The sequence below is a fragment of the Cyprinodon tularosa genome, unplaced genomic scaffold (assembly GCF_016077235.1).
Source record: "Cyprinodon tularosa strain WSP-4 unplaced genomic scaffold, ASM1607723v1 ctg581, whole genome shotgun sequence".
In the NCBI taxonomy this organism is placed as follows: domain Eukaryota; kingdom Metazoa; phylum Chordata; class Actinopteri; order Cyprinodontiformes; family Cyprinodontidae; genus Cyprinodon; species Cyprinodon tularosa.
The window spans coordinates 113,697-131,664 of record NW_024039320.1 but is presented as its reverse complement, the minus strand read 5'-3'; the positions used below and the strand labels follow the sequence as shown (position 1 = coordinate 131,664).

General features: G+C 38.4%; 1 protein-coding gene and 1 non-coding gene across 2 annotated transcripts; one reads left to right on the top strand and one right to left on the bottom strand.

The window, feature by feature from the left end:
* Positions 1-639: 639 nt before the first annotated feature.
* On the bottom strand, positions 640-2,576 carry foxb2 (forkhead box B2). The gene has a single exon (XM_038306469.1). It carries the CDS (start codon positions 2,079-2,081, stop codon positions 1,119-1,121), a length of 963 nt encoding a protein of 320 aa, XP_038162397.1. The 5' UTR covers positions 2,082-2,576; the 3' UTR covers positions 640-1,118.
* Positions 2,577-6,675: 4,099 nt separating this feature from the next.
* LOC119797400 lies at positions 6,676-6,776 on the top strand. The gene has a single exon (XR_005282583.1). It is a non-coding gene; the product is annotated as a U6 spliceosomal RNA (small nuclear RNA).
* The last annotated feature ends 11,192 nt before the right edge of the window (positions 6,777-17,968 follow it).

The following is a 17,968-nucleotide window of genomic DNA, read 5'->3' as shown; positions in this document are numbered from 1 at the left end:
TCATTTCACTCAGGTTAAGTTTTATTTTATTTTAAACAGAAGTTTAACTGACAGAGTAGGACTTCTTTCTATTTGTTTTCTTTTTTTAAAGATAGTTTCAGAATCTGAAATTTGCTTTAAAAAATGTATCACATATGATGTTTTTTTTTTCAATTTCAATAAATGCATGATTATTTTTTAAGTTAAACTTTCACTTGTATGTTTCTTCATTTTCCTTTATCTCCTTTATTTTCCTTCATTGATTTTGTTATTATTAAGAAAGGAAAACCTGCAATAAAACTGTTCTTACAAAATACAGGTGCTAAATTACAGATAAATTTGACATTAAAGAGAACACTTTGTTTTTAATTTAACTTAATTTACCTAATATTTAAGCAAACAAAACCCCTTCAAAAAATATATTTTAAACATTTACCACATTCTTGACTACATTGTCAATCTAGTTTAGTCAGAGCTATTATATGAAAATACAAACACCTTTCCTTAGAACCCATTTAATGTCACACATATTCCTTTATCTTAAAGAAAATATATTTTTTAGAGGAATCTAACCTATTTTAATTGTGTGTGAAATCCTTCAGTGCAAAAATGTAAAACAAAAGTCTGTGGGTGAAAAAAATCCAAAAGTCGGGATATGGGTCCAAATTCTTTATAAATATCTTCAGGTAAATAGCATTATAATACAGACATAACATATTGAATAAACTACTAAGTAACAGACAAAAAAAGTGCAAAGGCCTGATTATTTTTTAAGCACAAAGGCCCACGTTTACTTTAACCAACAGATTTGCAGTGATTTACATTAAAACAAGTAGAAGGACAGAAAAAAATAGACACATTTGTTATTTTGCATTTAGGAAAGTCTTTTAAATGAACGCTTTCTTTGGGTTCTGCTTGTCTGATTATATTCGCCACATTAGTGGTAGAAATGCCCTTGCAAAGTGTGCAAATTAATTGAGATTTTTTTTTTTTATAAACATACGTCTGAATGAAAAAATGACTTACAGGGTACACTTTTTATATCTTACAACAGCTGATACTGAGATGGTTTCTCTGATAGGCCTGTATTGATTTGTTTAGCAGAAAAAGAGCTGAAATGAAGCCGCGGTTTTACCCGGTTAGGACAGCAGGAGAGCCGGGTGCAGCGGGGCTCCTTTCCCTTCCAGCAGATCGCCCTTATCCATCACCGACCCGGGAGAGCAGAGCTGGGTCGGACCGGTCTGCAGCCCCGTGAGACCCGGCATGGGACCCAGAGATGGGGTTGGCTTTATGGGGACCGGGACCGCGGGCAGGCTCGGTCCGCCGGCGCTGTGGTACAGGCCCTTTGTGGACACACTGAAGGGCGCATACTCTGAGGATGGAGCGGGCATGGGCACGCCGCTCATGGACTCTGACAGCACGCCGACGTGCGGCCACATGGAGTTAACCACGCTGCTAAGCTGAGGGGGCACCGGGTAACCCAGGTGGTGCATAACAGAGGTGAGAGGAAGTCCTCCGGCCACCACCCCCTTATAGTCTCTACCTATGATGTTCTCGATAGCAAACGGGTGTTTGAACCCGCCGGGCTGCGCGCAGGTAATCCCACCGTAGCTCTGGAAATGAGGGAGCCGGGCCACACCTGCTGGGGCGGCCGGGTGTTCGGGGTGAGTCGGTGGCGCGCCCAGCTTGCTGCCCGGGTGGTGGTGATGGTGATGGTGGAAGTAGTGCATCATAGGGGAACTCTTGCAGGTCATGTGTTCAGCGCGCAGCACTTTGAAGCGCTTCCTCCTCCTCAGGAAACTGCCGTTTTCAAACATGTCACCGCAGTCCGGGTGGAGAGCCCAGAAACTGCCCTTCCCGGGTTGATCGGGCCGCCGGGGGATCTTGATGAAGCAATCGTTGAAAGAGAGGTTGTGTCGGAGGGAGTTCTGCCACCTCTGGGTGTTCTCTCGGTAGTATGGAAAGCGATCCATGATGAACTTGTAGATGTCACTCAGAGGCAGCATCTTCTCGGGGGAGTTTTGGATGGCCATCGCTGTCAGGGAAATGTAGGAGTAAGGAGGCTTCTGGTCGCTGTAGGAGTTTTTCCCAGGACGGGGCATAACTATTACTGATCTTCAAAAAATAATTAGCTTCAAGTAAATAACTTTTTTTAGTTATATTCTTCGGGTTTGCTTCATTGAAAGTCCGTCTCCATCCAACTGATTGGTTCCAAAACTCTAAGTCATCAACTTAGATTATTTCTTTATTTCAACCAGAAGGCCTGCAGCAGACAAGTAAAAAATCCCCAGGGGTGCAGGCATCCACACATAACTCTCTATGCCAGCCTATTCACTAAATTGACGCTCTTTAGAGTTGTGCGCAAAACTCTGTCTTCGTGCGTAAAAGTTGAGAGGTCCTGTGCGTCCCCCCTCGTTTGGCCCGGGCGGTGTGTGTGTGGCTCCGGTCCTCTTTCCTCCTTTCCTCCTCATGTGCGAAGCTCCCACTCTCAGCGCTATGTTTTTGTAAGCCCCCCGCAGGTCGTATGCTCTATTATCTGTGATCCAGACACTTAAGGGACACGAGCAGAGGGTTATGCGCGAGTCTCTCTGTGTGTGTGTGAGTGTTTATGAAAGCAGGGTGGTAGGAGACAGTGAATATAAGAGGAAAAGTCATGAGAGGAGGGGCGATCTGTAGGCGCGCTTGCTTCTAATCTGCTGTTTGCCAATCAGAACCCAGTGTAAAACACCCAGACAGATGTATTGTGAAATATATATATTATAACTGTGTTTAAAGTGTTGACTCTTAGAAAATATTCCACCTATTCTTTTCTGATTGGCGTTGACCTTTGACCTCTGTTTTCTCAAAAAATAAGATTTGTTTTTATTAGAAAATCATTTGTTCAAAAGATGATTTCAACAAACTTAATTTGGAAACATTTAGAGTGATACTTTATAAATTAGACAACAACATGGTGGTGAAGATTTGGAGTCATCCAGGTCATAGTTGTTCCAAAAAAGTTAAAAAACAAACCACTGGACCTTGTTTTCAAAGTTTGAAGACATTTCACCTCCCATCCAGGAAGGTTTTTCAATTCAAAATGGATTAGTTGAGTTCCAGGCTTTTTACACAACAACAACAAAATGTACAGTATGAATGCATTATAAAACAGTCCACAGCAAAACACTAGAAAAGCACTCTGAGAGCTCAGACCACCGCTAACCAGCACACTCTGTGACTTAGACCTAGAGCTACAACTCGCTTATGATCTGGATCATTACCAAATTGAAATGAATTGTTCCTTGGCATGAGGCACACCTCTATTCAGTTCATCTTCTATTTAGCTTATTTATATAGCGGTAATTCACAACAGATGTCATCTCAAGGCACTTTACAGAGACAAATCAACCAGATCATACAGTCATACTGGTTTAAAGTTTCCTATCTAAGGAAAACCAGTTGATTGCATCGACTCATTGATTCAAAGGTAATCCCTCATACTAAGGATACTTGTTTGCAACAGTGGAAAGGGAAACTCCCTTTTAAAAGGAAGAAACCTCCAGCAGAACCAGGCTCAGTGTGAGCGGCCATCTGCAGAGACTGACTGGGGTTCAAGGAGACAGAAGCAGACATACAGAAAGAAGCAAAGATACAAAAAGGCAACCGTCCAGGAAACACAGCCAGGCGGACGAGCTCCGAGCCAGCTCCCATGTCAGAGTATGAAAGAGAGCACATAAAGTTAGTCATTATAAGAGAAACAGGACTGCACTGAAAAACATGCCAAGCTCCAACTATCTACATCTATAAACAAAGGTGTTGATGTCAGCAACACAGCTGATATTTCTCGCCAGGATGGAGTCAGAATCAAACAGGAACAGACCAGATGAAGCTACTATGATGAAAAAAGCAGAGAGAGTGTAACGTTAGAGTTTGAACTAGAAAACCTTTTGGTAAAAAAAAAAAAAAAAATCCATAAAATCTTTTCAGAGGTTTTCAATTGATCTTGCTAACAAACCATCAAGGTTCAATTCATTTTTCTTTTTGTCTTTAGTAAAATACAACATTTTGAGTCAGATGCAGAGGCTATATTGTCACTGCTGCCACCCGCTGGTTTAGTGAGGAAATGCTTGTTCCCTATCTCACAATGTTAGAGAATCTTTTTTTTAATTCTTGTATCCAGATTATGATCTGGATCACCACCAAAATTGAAAGGTTTGTCTTTGGCACTAGAGACACCTCTGATAAGAATTTAATAAAACTCCATCCAGAGCGTTTCAAGTTATCCCGTACACAGACAGACATTTGTGCATAAAGCTTGCCCTTCTGAGACTTTGTGAAGGCAAATCTGTGTTTTGCATGGTGTCACACACCTAAAAGAATAAAGCCTATAAAAATGATTTCTTTTCTGACAATGTGTTTATTTAAGAGCAACTATGCACATTAACAAACATCTACAAAAAGTACACTATATTATATTATTTTCCATGTGAATCCCAGATTGTTCATGCTTTTTTGCCTTTTCTAAAAAGTGCTTTAAATCAGTCCTACCTGTCTTTATCCATGCTGGGCTAGATCCTGATGTTTGAAAAAGGAAGCAGGCAGTCAAGGCAGCAGAATAAAGCATTAGCCTCGCTGCATGCAGTTAGCCAAGCCTTGTAGCTAAACCACGTCCTGGAAAAAAAAACAGTGTACATCTGTCTTTTGCACTGCTGATTAATTTTGATGTTCGGCTGATCTGGTCCAAATGGTTTCACCTCCAGCTTCTCTTGGTAAGTTTGCTTCCCTTCCGCTACTCGGCCTGTTAATCACATGCACAACAACTGTGACGACAGTTCCTGTCTTGGTGCATCCAGAGCTCTCCTATACTTGTGTATTGCAGAGGAGCAACTGCGCATGTACAACTTTTAACAAGACTCAATGGAGAAACATTTTTGCGCCCTAGGGCGGAAATATGTCTTCAATCAGACGAAAAATGAATTGACGCTTTACTTGTCATTAAAGCTTAAATATTTATCTTGCACATCTAAAAAATATATATCAACATATTTTGAAATATTTTATAATCATGAATTATAAAATATACATTTTATAGTTTAATTATTATTTTTTTTTTTTATGTCTTAATAAAGGTCATTGGGCTGATGGGGTGGCGCCATAACGCCCTCTATTGGCCAGCTGCCACTGATCCCCATTACCATTATTATAAACTATTTCCCTATCATCACTTTCTGACATTTAGCATTTTCAGACATTAAAAGGGACCCATTTCAATTAAATTGAAATTAAATTTAATCCATCCATCCATCCATCCATCCATCCATCCATCCATCCATCCATCCATCCATTAATCCACCCATCCATCACTACCATATAATTTGCCGCCTTTCTCCAGCAATGACTTGGTGAGAGGTGTGGTACACCTCAGAAGCACTGCAGGTCCTTCACAACTCCCACTGGACATATAATAATTCACACATGCACAGTCATAGATAAAGCCAGTTTAAAAAAAAAAAAAAACAATTACTACAATATATATTTACTGGAGGAAGCAGGGGAAGAGAGAAACTAGACAAGGCAAGGCAAGGTAAAGTTATTTATATAGTACATGTTAGTGCCAAGAGAAATCTAAGTGTTGTACATGAGAAAAGGGAATAAGAGTACATTGTAGTGGCACCGAGGCAACACAATTAAAGAGAATAAAAGTAAATAATTACAAATAAATGATTATGTAAAATAAATAATAAAAAAAGATAAAATCATTGATTAACACCAGCAGAGTAGCTACATGCAAGAACCCAGCTGGGATTCTGGCCCAGGACCTTCTTGGTGGAAGTCAACATCTCAACAGTGTCACTGGAATACATTGAATAAAATACAAATGCATTATCTCAATTTTTTGTAACTTAGTTAGCTTAAGTTGAAGCTCAGTTACTTGTGAGCAACAGTAACAAGTAGACATATAATAATCGAGCAATTACTCATTAGCAATTCCAACTGTTTTTCTCCCTACTGTAAAATCTGTATTTATTAACCACAGTGAACAATTGTTTTAATGCATAAGCATAAAATTTAATGCATAAGTATAAAACATAAAAAATAACCATATATGGTATTTGCGGTTAACTTCCCAACCATTAGAATTTCCTGGTTATCATCCAGCTTACAGCTATTAACTGTCGGATTCAAGAAGGATTCATTTCTCAAGTTCTAATTTTAGAAACAAAGTTCAAAACATAATTATTCTATTTAGCAAGTTTGTGAATAAAAATCTAACTGTGGTATAAAGGAAATAAGACTCAGAAATGTTTGTTAATTACAATAAAATAATATTCGCCTGGCGTTCCTGAAGGCTCTGGATGTTATGGGGTTGTGTTGGTTAACATAACTCTCCAATATTGTGCGGATATCAGGGGCAGTTTTACTGGATTGGAAGACCAGGGAGGTGGTTTCCCTATTTAGAAAGGGACCAGAGGCTGTGCTCCAACTACACACTCTTAATCCTCACTGGTAAGGTCTATTCAGGCGTTGTGGAAAGCAGGGTCTTTTATAGGGCATTAAAGAGTTGTGATTTCCCAAGTCAACGTTGGAGTTGACTCCAACTAAGTGCAGGAGTATCTTGGGGTCTTGTTCTCGAATAAGTAGAGAAAGGAATGTGAGATTGATAGGCGATTTGATGCTGCAGCTGCATTTGTCTGTCAAACCTAAAGCAAGTGGCAGTGCTATTTGCTTGTGAGCTAATGACATATGCAAGATTATAGAGAAAATTAGCATTACCCCTGCACAAGGATGACATGATTGTAAAGCGTTTCTGTAGTTTTGGTTTGGCACCAGCCTGATTGGCAAGATTAAGGTGATGTATAGTAGCATTGAGAGTGTGCTGAAGATTAACAGTAATTTGTGTGTTCCTTTCAGGGTGTGTAGAGATGTCCAGCAAGGCTGCATGCTGTCCGGGATGGTTTATGCGCTCTGCCTGGAACCCCTGCTTCCAATGTTTGGTTTTATCTGCCTATGCTGATAATGTCATTATTTTTATTAGAAATCAGCAAGATGTTAACCAACTGACTGAGATAACCCATAAATTCTATTATATTCTATTCTATTGTAAAACTTTAGCAGAAAGTTAGTCTCTCTTGTTTTTGCACCCCTGGTTTCGAAGTTTGTGCATCTTGTTCTTGGCATTTCTTAGAATGTTTTTTCTTTTTATAAAAGCTGCTTTGTGGCTGTTTACAAGATATATGAATTAATAAAATTGAACTTTATTGTAATTACACTCTCACAAGTACAAAGCAACAAAATGAACTCTCTGCATTTAACCCCTCTCCTTGAGGAGCAGTGGGGTGCCATTTTGCGGTACCCGGGGAGTAGTGTGAGGTTAAGGGTCTTGCTCAGTGACCAAGAGTAGCAGTCCGTGGGAGTCCCACACATATATAAAGACTTGTTGTGAGTAAAGCATAAAATGTTTTGCCAGTAAGAACTGCTGTTTTTTTTTTTTTTTTGGCCTTGGGTGAAAATAACTAATTTTTCTGTCCTTAGGTACTGTTTTGAACTGCATTTGTAGGAATCATTGCACGAACTGTGAGTGTTTGCTTTGAACATAAGCCTTAAAAATATTGGTTATATTAGATGAAACCGCTCAGTCAAGTCAGGCTCAGTTCCAGTTAGTTTCTGTTTGTTGTGTTTTCAACAAGTGCCGTGAAAAAAAGGGGAAAATAATTTATTTTAGAGTAACAACTTTAAAATCATTTTTGAAAAGAAACAATTGGGCCATTTTTGTAACATGTGAACTATGGCCTTTGGCGGAAGACGTAAGCATAGAGAGTTAAGATGTTATGCATGAGCAGATGAATTAGACAGATAACTGACTGACTGTTAGATTAATGGGTAAATTGAATTAGCCTTAAATTTGAGTGAATATCACAAAGACATAATTGGATGGATGGATGGATGGATGGATGGATGGATGGATGGATGGATGGATGGATGGATGGATGGATGGATGGATGGATGGATGGATGGATGGATGGATGGATGGATGGATGGATGGATGGATGGATGGATGGATGGATGGATGGATGGAGCAAATTACACAAATCTTTTACAGTTGGTTAAAACTTTCTTTCATTTTTTCAGTTTATGATTTATAAACAGTTCAACAAGAATAATGTTAGAAAGATAGGTTGGTCTTTCAAGAAAATACTTAGTAGAGCTGATTATTGCAAAGAGTGCAATGCTGCTAAATGAAATAAACCAGTCATGGTTTTGCTTGCTATTTAAAAAAAAGCCTAAAGACAACCTTGAATATAAAAGCATCCATATTAGTTGTTATCACGTTTTGGTGATGGAGGACCCAGACCCTGTGAAAGGAGGACAGTCTCAAAATATTATCAATATCATAATGATATCTGAGGGTAGGGTAGAGAAACACAAAGGACTCGTCACCACTTGTGAGAAAGTTGAAAAAAGTAACAGAACCAATCAGTTAACAGAGAAGACGTGAGGAAATAGCATAGGACTAAAAAGAAGAGGATGATAACTGTGTAAAGAATAATGTGGATTTGATAAAAATAACATAAGACAAGAGCAGATGGAAGCAAATGACTTATTGACCCCAGAGATAAGTGAACAATAGAAGTAAGTAGACATGGGTTTTATAAAACTGTAAAATCTGATATGTGATATAATCTGAAAACCAAACACCAGTGAGTGAAAAGGAAAAACCAAAGAAAAAAACTGACTATAAACTCAAAAATTAGAAGCTCAATCTCCATAATAATAGGATTTCTCCATTTCAGTGCTCGACCCTTTAGAGCAGTGGTTCCCAAAGTGTGGGGCGCGCCCCCTAGGGGGGGCGCAATGCCATTGCAGGGGGGGCGCGGGAAGCGGTATGGATGAATGAAGAAAAAAAAAACAAAAAACAAAAACAGCGCTTGCTTGACTGAGCATAATGGACAGTTGTGACACTGCAACCCAGATTTGAGAAGATCTACAGCAACAAGCAGGCTCACTACAGCCACTGAAAAGATGTGAGGATTAAAGTACAAAGAAAAAACTCTCAGGGAGCTGGAAATTTTATTGTAATCCAAAGGGGGGCCCAGAAGAAACTCTTTGGGAACCACTGCTTTAGAGGATTCAGGTGTGCTTCCACACACCTGAATCTTATGGCTGAATAACTTCCTCAGCATGCAGTCACCTTCTCTAGAGTCCTATTGAAAACCTGATTAACATAACTAGTCTTTTATTTAAAAAAAAGGAATGTTGATGATCCATAAATAAATACCAGAGATAATATAGGACGAAATAAAGGACGGTAATTATCTAAAGAACAGAAGCTTCCATTCATGAGCTTAACAATAAATAGCTTATGCACTGAACTTTAGCTGGGCAACATAACTTTGCTTATGGCATAAAAACAAAGTGTTAAGAGAGATATAATTTGTCTTTTAGAATTTTTTTATGTTTTATTGCTTTGGTGAAGAGGACCAAATAAATGAATCTGGACAGAAATCCTTCTGATTAACCTAGGGAGAAATTCGATTTAATATTTCAGTCAAGCGTTGTTAAAGTTGCTTACCTGTTATTTTAGTACTTTTTTTCCCCAATAAAAGTTGCCATATATTTAAAGTTTAAACTTTTATATCTGTTATAGCCATACTCTGATGAAAACAGATTTTTTAAATTTCAAAATAGAAATAAATTCACCCTTCAGATTAAATAGCTTAAGTTTTTGTAATAAGGATTTTGGTTTTTTTTTGTTTTTTTCAAAAATGAGGGTTCTAAATCATTTGTCTTTCAGAATAAGCATATATATTTAAATATATATATATTCATGGAATATGTTATAAATGTAGATTATATATTATAATACTGTGTATGTATTAAAAAAAGTTGTTTATTTTTGAAAATTAAGCTGATAGGGCCCTAAAAATTAAAGTGTTAGTTCCTTAATTTGATCATGAAAAATTAAGGTTCACTGTGGCTGGCTATTTATAAAACAAGTTGCTAATGCATTTTGGGTCCAACTATGAAACAAAACATTTATTATGAGGTTGAACAGGTAGGCACCAAGTGGCAGGCACCAGAAAAAGTATGCCTCAAGCATTTCCTACTTCCTACATGTCCTTCTTGTCTTGTTGAAGGGGCCAAATAAATGGATTTGTACAGAAACCGGTCTGATTCCTCCTCTAGGAAGCAAATAGGAAAATATGGCACATTTAAATACAGCTTCTTTGTTAAATTTGCTCGATTGCACTTTCAGACTTTCCCAGCAATAAATCATGTGTTCCTTTGCGCACAATAATCAGCGGGCTTTTCGTCTGCTCCCCCCGCACACATGAACTGCTTTGGTACACAAAACGCACAACAAAAACAACGCACAGCGCGGAGAGAGGCGCTGTGCGTTGATTAATTGCTGAGAGGGGGAGTCCGGCGGCTGTCTGTCTGTTCAAACACTCTCTGGTGAATCCTACAAGGATGTAAACAAACTTCATCCCCCTGCTCCGGATCCTGCTCGGCGGAGAGAACAACAAAAAGCTGCTTTCTGTGTTTTTTTTCCTCTCTGGCCAGGTGTCATGGCTGGGTCCTTGACGGCTCCTGTCTTCCCCGGTGCCCCTGCGGGCCTTCGAATACATTACAATAATTAAGCCTTCCGTGATTTAGCCTCCTTGGAGAAAAGTCCAACAATGTAATTAAGGGCAAGCTCGCTGTATTAGGTATGAATATTCAAAACTGTGTCAATTAATTAGCCGGTGCATCTCTCCTGTAATGTCTGGGTCCTTAAAGCCCACTCCAAAGGTCATCCGTGTCAACTGAGAGCATATTTTAAAGGCATCAGGTAATTGCAAGGGAAATTACCTTTTAAGCGCCACAGAAACAAGAGAATATTTCAGATGAACTGATAAATAAAGAAAAGGATTGTTTTTTTGTTTTGCAGGCGTCTGGGAAAAAAGAAAAAAAATGAGAAGTGCAACTCTAAAGGCCCTTGGAGGCCAACGTGGGTAAAAGCATCCCTTAAAACGCCCGGGAAAGATCAATATTAAATCTGTTTTCGCAAAGGGGGCCGTTAAATAGACACTGCGGCTAATCTGCATAACAAAATTAATTAGGCAGTCCGCCGCATTCTTCAGCGCCTCACCAAACTCCTGGACAAATAACTAGTTGTGTAAAGCGCACCTTCTGGGCATATGGAACATATGTTGGAATTATCCTTAATTGACTAATTACATAAATTACTCATTAAGTTTACAGCACATCAATTATAAAAGATGTATCAATTAATTTTGCATAAATTACAGGCGGCACTCCGCACAATGAGGGCGACGGGGGGAAGGAGGGTGGCAAGGAAGGGGGGAGAGGGGGGCATCCTCTCCAAAGGTGTGTGCGCGTTTGTGTGCGCGCGTGCAAACGGGTGCGCGCGTGAGCGACGGTCGTTTGTTTGTTTCCAGCCTCTAATAATTATTTGCTCAGCTTAAGGGCAGAGATATCCGTTCTCTGTCTCCAACTCGCGAAGGGAAATGTGGGGGTAATGGCAATTATACTAATAATAATAATCTTAAAGACCTTTCTCTCCAACTCATAAGGGGCGCATCGTCGCGGAGAGAGCCATTAAAATCAATTAGCGAGGCCTATTGTTTTCAATGGAAAATTAAGCCGGTTTAGGACCGCACAGAGCAAACGCCGCGAGGCTTATTTGTGCAATGAGGTATTATTTAAAAGAAAAGATCTTCCCGTTTTTTCCCCATAAAACAGCGAGAAAGCTGTCCATTGTGTCTGCCTGTTGACTGTTTTCTGGGTTCTTAGGAGAAAAAAGAAAACTCTCCTTGGTGGCTGAATATTTGATCATTCTATTTTTCCTGAATTTTTGTTACACTAAAAATGCCGCATTCTGCAAAATGATCCCAGACACTTGGAGAGTAGCATTGTTCTGACCTTTTTATTATGATGGTGGAGAGGCCTGCTGAAAGTCATCCAAAAAAATATGCTTGACTTTGTTTTTTGTTAAATATACTTAAAAGCACTCTTATTGGTAGCCTATCAATGGCCATGAAAGTTTATTTACTTTGCTTAATTTAATTTTATTTCTGTACATTATATTCTCACTATGTAACTACTCCTGGGTGGTACCAAAAAAAAAAAGGAAAAAAAAGAAAAGATACCAATATTAATTTTTTCCTACATTAAAGTAGGACTTGTGATGTTAATGCATACTGATGTAGGTCTGGGACCTTAGCTTTCAAACATGTTTGGGTTGAATTTTATTTGGGGTTCGTGTATTTATTTTATTTTTTTCCTGCTTTTATTGTCATTACACTGTCACAAGTACAGAACAATGAAATTAACTCTCTGGAGTGGACTGGGGTTGGAAGAACCTCAGGATTCCAAGCTCTATGCTCTAGGCCGCCCCTCCCCAACTAACTTTAAACATGATGGTTAGGTTTTTATCAGTCATTTGATACAATATTTGCAATCTGTTTTTATATTAGTTTATTTTTCCCTTTCACTGGGTTGATTGGTTCATCCTAATACAGTGCAACAACTCTGTGTGATTCTGTAAACCAGGTAAAGGCAACGGATGGATGCATAGCTGATTTACTTTGGATAAACTAAAAAGCTTTTTTAACAGTTTTTATGAGTCTCGGTAATGTGATGTGTCACATGTGTCATAAATGTTTAGAACATCATGCCTATAATGCTGGGTCTTTCTTCATAGTAGCTCAATGAAATTTGTTTAAGGAAAATATTTTTTATGTATAAAACACAATTCAGTACAAAGACAATTCAAAGTGCTTTACATTCATAAAACAATATAATATCAGTAAAATAAAAGCACATAGCAAATAACAGAAAGCATATGAAACAGTTGGATCACAATAATACCTCAGTTACCAGTTTAATTTCAACAGTCAAAGGCAGTTCTAAACAAATGGGTTTTTAACTTTGACTTAAAAAAGATCTGGTAGTTTGTTCTTGATAAGCGGATCGTAGGAACTAAATGCTGCTTCTCCATGTTTGGTTCCAGTTCTGAGTGTACAGAGTAGGCTGGACCTAGAAGACCTGAGTGGTCTGGGAGGTTGATAAATTGACAAGAAGTCTGTCATGTATTAAGGTGCTGATCCATTCAGTGATTTATGGACTGACAGAAGGATTTTAAAGTCTATTCTCTGAGCTACAAAGATCAAGTGGATGGAGTTCAGAACCGGGCTGATGTGCTCTACTTTCTTAGTTCTAGTGAGAACACGGGCAGCAGCATTTTGGATTAGCTGCAGCTGTCTGATGGACTTTTAAATATTTCCATTCCTGTATTTAGATTTTCATGATAAGCTGCAAATGTTGCATCCTTTAGGTTTAGAAAATTGCATCCCACTTGAGCCACTTGTTGAATAAAAAAGGAAATAAACACAAGACACGGTAGACTCAATAACTGACCTCCTGAAACCAAAATAACATTGTTGACAGGATGCTCTGTCTTTGGATATAATTCCTTAAAAATACAACTGGTAGATATGGTATTGCTTTCTTTTGGGTTTTATTTTTCAATTCATTATTTTTGTACATATGGAGTGGGACCAGAGTACTATACAGCTTCTAGCAGATTTTCTTCTAGGAAAAGGGTTTATAGCACATGATGCTGCAAGCACTGTGTTCTGTCAGAGGAAACGGTTTGTCCTCCATTTGATTTGCAGTATTGCCATAGTTTTCTGACAAACATTGCCATTGTAGGTTAAGGGTCACTTATGCTCTAATCAGAACAAAATTCCTATTGCCACAAATTTGTGCCATCAAGCTTTAAATGGGAAGACTTATCTTTTTTTTCCCCCAACACTGGCTTTCTTGTCAATCTTCCCCAAACAGGAGCTGTCCTGTTAACATGTTGTCCTACCTGAGTTTTGAGTCTCTGCAGCTCCTCTAGAGCGGCCATATGGCCTATAATTTAAATCACTGTTTTAATATCAAGATCAAAAGAGCAACAAATATATATTAGTATTTGATTTGAAACCTTTATGTGAGGTATATGTGTGCTCTTGCAGGTAGATCTGGATCATGCTCAGCTCTTCTTTTTCATTCTTTCATTTGCTGGCTTCCTTCCTTCCTTCCTTATACAAATTTACCTACCTCAGCATGTGCAAATCATGTCACACTTCAATAAAACAACAAATATGGAAACAACAAAAGCAAAATAGTTCTAGCAAACAAGGAATTAAACTAAATTGAGCTACATAAAGTTCCCACATAAAATCAGATTCCTGGAGTTTCATTTTATCCTCTTTAAGAAACATTTGTAAACTGAAATGTCTCCCCAGAGCACCGTCTTCTAAATAGCACCAAATTTGTAGCCCAGAGATTTTTTTTTAAGTTTCTTTTCTTTGAAAACCTGACTTATGGACATATATTAATCAATTTCTACAGCAAATTTTCAATATCCCACACCAATTTCAAATGTCTCTTAGAAGTTTGCACATCAAGCAAATATTTTCTCCTTTACTCAGGAGCATTTAATATCAATCACCCACTTGCTACCATATTTGGTCAACCAGTCTGAGCTGAATTTACTGGTATGTTTTGCATTACCGTTAAATTTCAGAATACTCTACTGTGGTATTCACAATACAATATGTAACATCTTTATTTATAACCTTCTGATGAATGGGAAACACCAAGTATGATGGAGAGATTTTGTCATGCTTTGTTGACCATGTACAACTGCAGGAAAGCACAATCAAACTGTTACGTCCCTCTTATGAAAATATATTATAATGAAAAACGTTGCATGCAATGATAATTGCTGTTGGATCTAAATGCATGCATGTATGGTAGCTTGTCCTGGTGTTACGATCACCAGCCCTCTGCGAGGATTAAGTGGGAGTAGAAAATTAATGGACAGATAAAAAAGCTAACCACCATGTTTAAAGTTAGTTGGTAGCTTGGTCTTTACAGCTTTAAATAAGCCCTAAAGGTGAGCCCATACTTGGTGAAAATCAAATATTTCTTCCAGAATCTTCAGCCATCTACAAACATACCTGTGCGTGCTGAGGATTAAAACATAATGACAACAAATGACACAAAAACAGGAGAGGAATGTTACATTTTTGTTTAAGGTAACTTGTCTTTCTTTAAGTTTACACACCGTATGTAAACGTAGCAGAGGGAATTTATCAACTTTGCATATCTGATGACAGGATGATCTATGGATAAAAAGACAGTCTGATTTCGGCTTTACATGAGTCTATATGTAAACCAAATAAATTCTGCACATTTTTGGAGGTGAGGTGTTTGGTGATCACCGCTAAAAAGGGAAGAAAAGGGAGAATTTAAAACCTTTATTAAAAATGTTAACTGCCAACATGAAAGCATTGAAATAATAATCTTAAATGCTGAAGTCTAAGGTAAAATCTTTTTAAGGCTGAGGGGTACTTCATGTATATTGAGTCATAGGAAGGGCCAACAATACTGACCTTTGAACCAGAGGGATCAGCGTTTAACTTAACTTCATACATGATAAACATATTTTTATTGAGAAGGAAGGAAGGAAGGAAGGAAGGAAGGAAGGAAGGAAGGAAGGAAGGAAGGAAGGAAGGAAGGAAGGAAGGAAGGAAGGAAGGAAGGAAGGAAGGAAGGAAGGAAGGAAGGATCAGCATTCAACCTAACTTCATACATATTAAACACATTTTTATTGTTTCTTTTAACTCCTAATGTTCTTCTTGATATTGTCATTTTGAAATCTCTTTAAATTCTTAAATACTCTGTATGATTGAAATGATGAAATGCTCTATAAATGATTAAAAAAGAAGGGCAACAGAATAAAATAAAAATTTCAGTTTTAGGCCACTGGTGAGTTCTACTGTTTTCAGAGGATGCTGTGGGCACCCCCGCCCCCCCACCCCCAACGCCCCCCCCCCCCCCCCGGTGCCTGCAGATCACCATGTTGGTGATCCCTGGTCTAAACCTTGTTCTGAAGAACTGTAAGATTCTTTTATGATGTTTCATGCAAAACAAACTTTATAGAAACTATCGATCGTTTGGTCTGCTAAATATATACTAAATGTATCAACAGCTTTTGTTTCACAGCAAATTACTAAAAATCATAGGCAACTTCTTCAAGTAAAACTAGCAAAGTTGTATTGCAGACGCTACAAAGGTTTGTCTTTTTCTGCATTAACCTTAGATGATTTATAAAGGTCATAATTGTGTTCCCAAATAGAGAATGCAAGAAGCAAATTTTCTCTCCATCTATCCTGTGAGAACCACGCAGGTACGTTTTTTTTATCTGCATGCATCTAGCCAAAAAATCGCAAGCTGGATTATCATTAAGAACCTCTAAAACAGAGCAAATATGCTAATGATAGCTTTAAACTTCAGCAAGCTGATCAGCATTAAAACACTTTTAGCAGGAACCAGAAGGAGGTGTACTGAAGATAGAAGCTGTAGCTTATTAAGGCTAACATACAGAAACCTAGGTTGGCATTAAATATATTTCTTTAAGAAAAAGCCTAAATAAATACACTACACTGCAACTAATATATTAACTAATATATTATACATAACTATGTTACTTATCATCATCTACGAGCTCAGCCTCTTAACCTTAATATTTGCGTTGCCTTAGAATTCGTTATTTATAATGACATAGGAGCGGGTCTCGCAGCAATGGAGGCAGACATCTTTGCGCTACGGCAGTGCAGAGCCAACAAACTAGCGATTGCGAGATCGTCAAAACGTCACAACGATGTAGAAAAAATAACGGGTATATTTATTATCTTAAGTCTACATGAAATCTAAACCCTACACAGACTAATGAAATACTATCTGTAAAATTATCTATGTAAACAAACCTCATCACTTGAGAAGGTAGGTGATGCGGATGTTGTGGAAGACATTTTGTCCCGTAACGCTCGCCGTACTGTTGGGGGGGAGAAGCGGTGGGGGGGAGATGTTCATGTTGCTGCGGTCTGCAGTCTGACCGCTAGATGTCGCTAAAAGTTACACACTGTAGCTTTAACTATTTATATTTTCTGTATCATTTTTCTTAATGTACGTTTTCTATTATGTTAGTGTCTAAACAGCAGAGGTTACACAAAACCACAACGTATGCTTTCAATACATTTTACGTAGTAATTTGAACTTAACCCAGAAGGCTTTTTTATCCCAATAAATTATTCTTTTCTAGCTAGTTAGTTAATTTATTCATGAAGTATCTATGAACTGGAGTGAACAAAGATCTCGGCCGTTATTTTTCTGGTACAGTGCCTGACTTGTTTGAGTCCTACTTGAAGGACAATGACTTAATTATGTTAATGGGTGATGTTACAGTAGAGTTGAAAACACTACATGCAGCCTCCTCAAGGTTCAATCTGATCGATTTCTGGCTCAGTTTCTACATGCTGCCACTAGCTTGGATTATAACTGACAACAAGATCATTAGTGTTACCTAGATATTACAACGTCACCAAGAGATCCGACTGAGCTAGTGGCTGGATAGCTATAGCGGTAAGTCACTTGTCCTGCAAACAGGAAGCCTGCGTTTCTATCCCAGCTGGGAGGAATGAGCTGCCAGTGTGGGTCCTTATGCAAGACCTTTCATGCTGATGCCTACTTTGGGAAGTGGCAGCCTAGTGGTTAGGGCATAGAGCTTGGAATACTGAGGTTCTGAGTTCAAGTCCCACTCCCACAGACACTCTGGGTCCCTGAGTATGACCTTTAACCCCCACACTGCTGCCTGAATGCCGCACAATGGCAGCCCTCAGAGCCCCAAAGGGTTGGGTTAAATGCAAAGAGTAAATTTTGTTGCTTTGTACTTGTGAAAGTGTAATAAAAATAAAAAGCTGGGGAAAAAATCCAAGCATTGGTAGATCAATAGAACAAAAATTGTGTGGATTAACCATCATTTTTTTCATCTGGATTAAAAGGAAATCAAGTTAATTACTGTTGGACCAAAAGAGTCAGCACACAACTTCTGTCATTTTAGCTACACTGTAAAAAAAAACGGCCTCATTTTACGGTAAAAAACTGGCAGCTG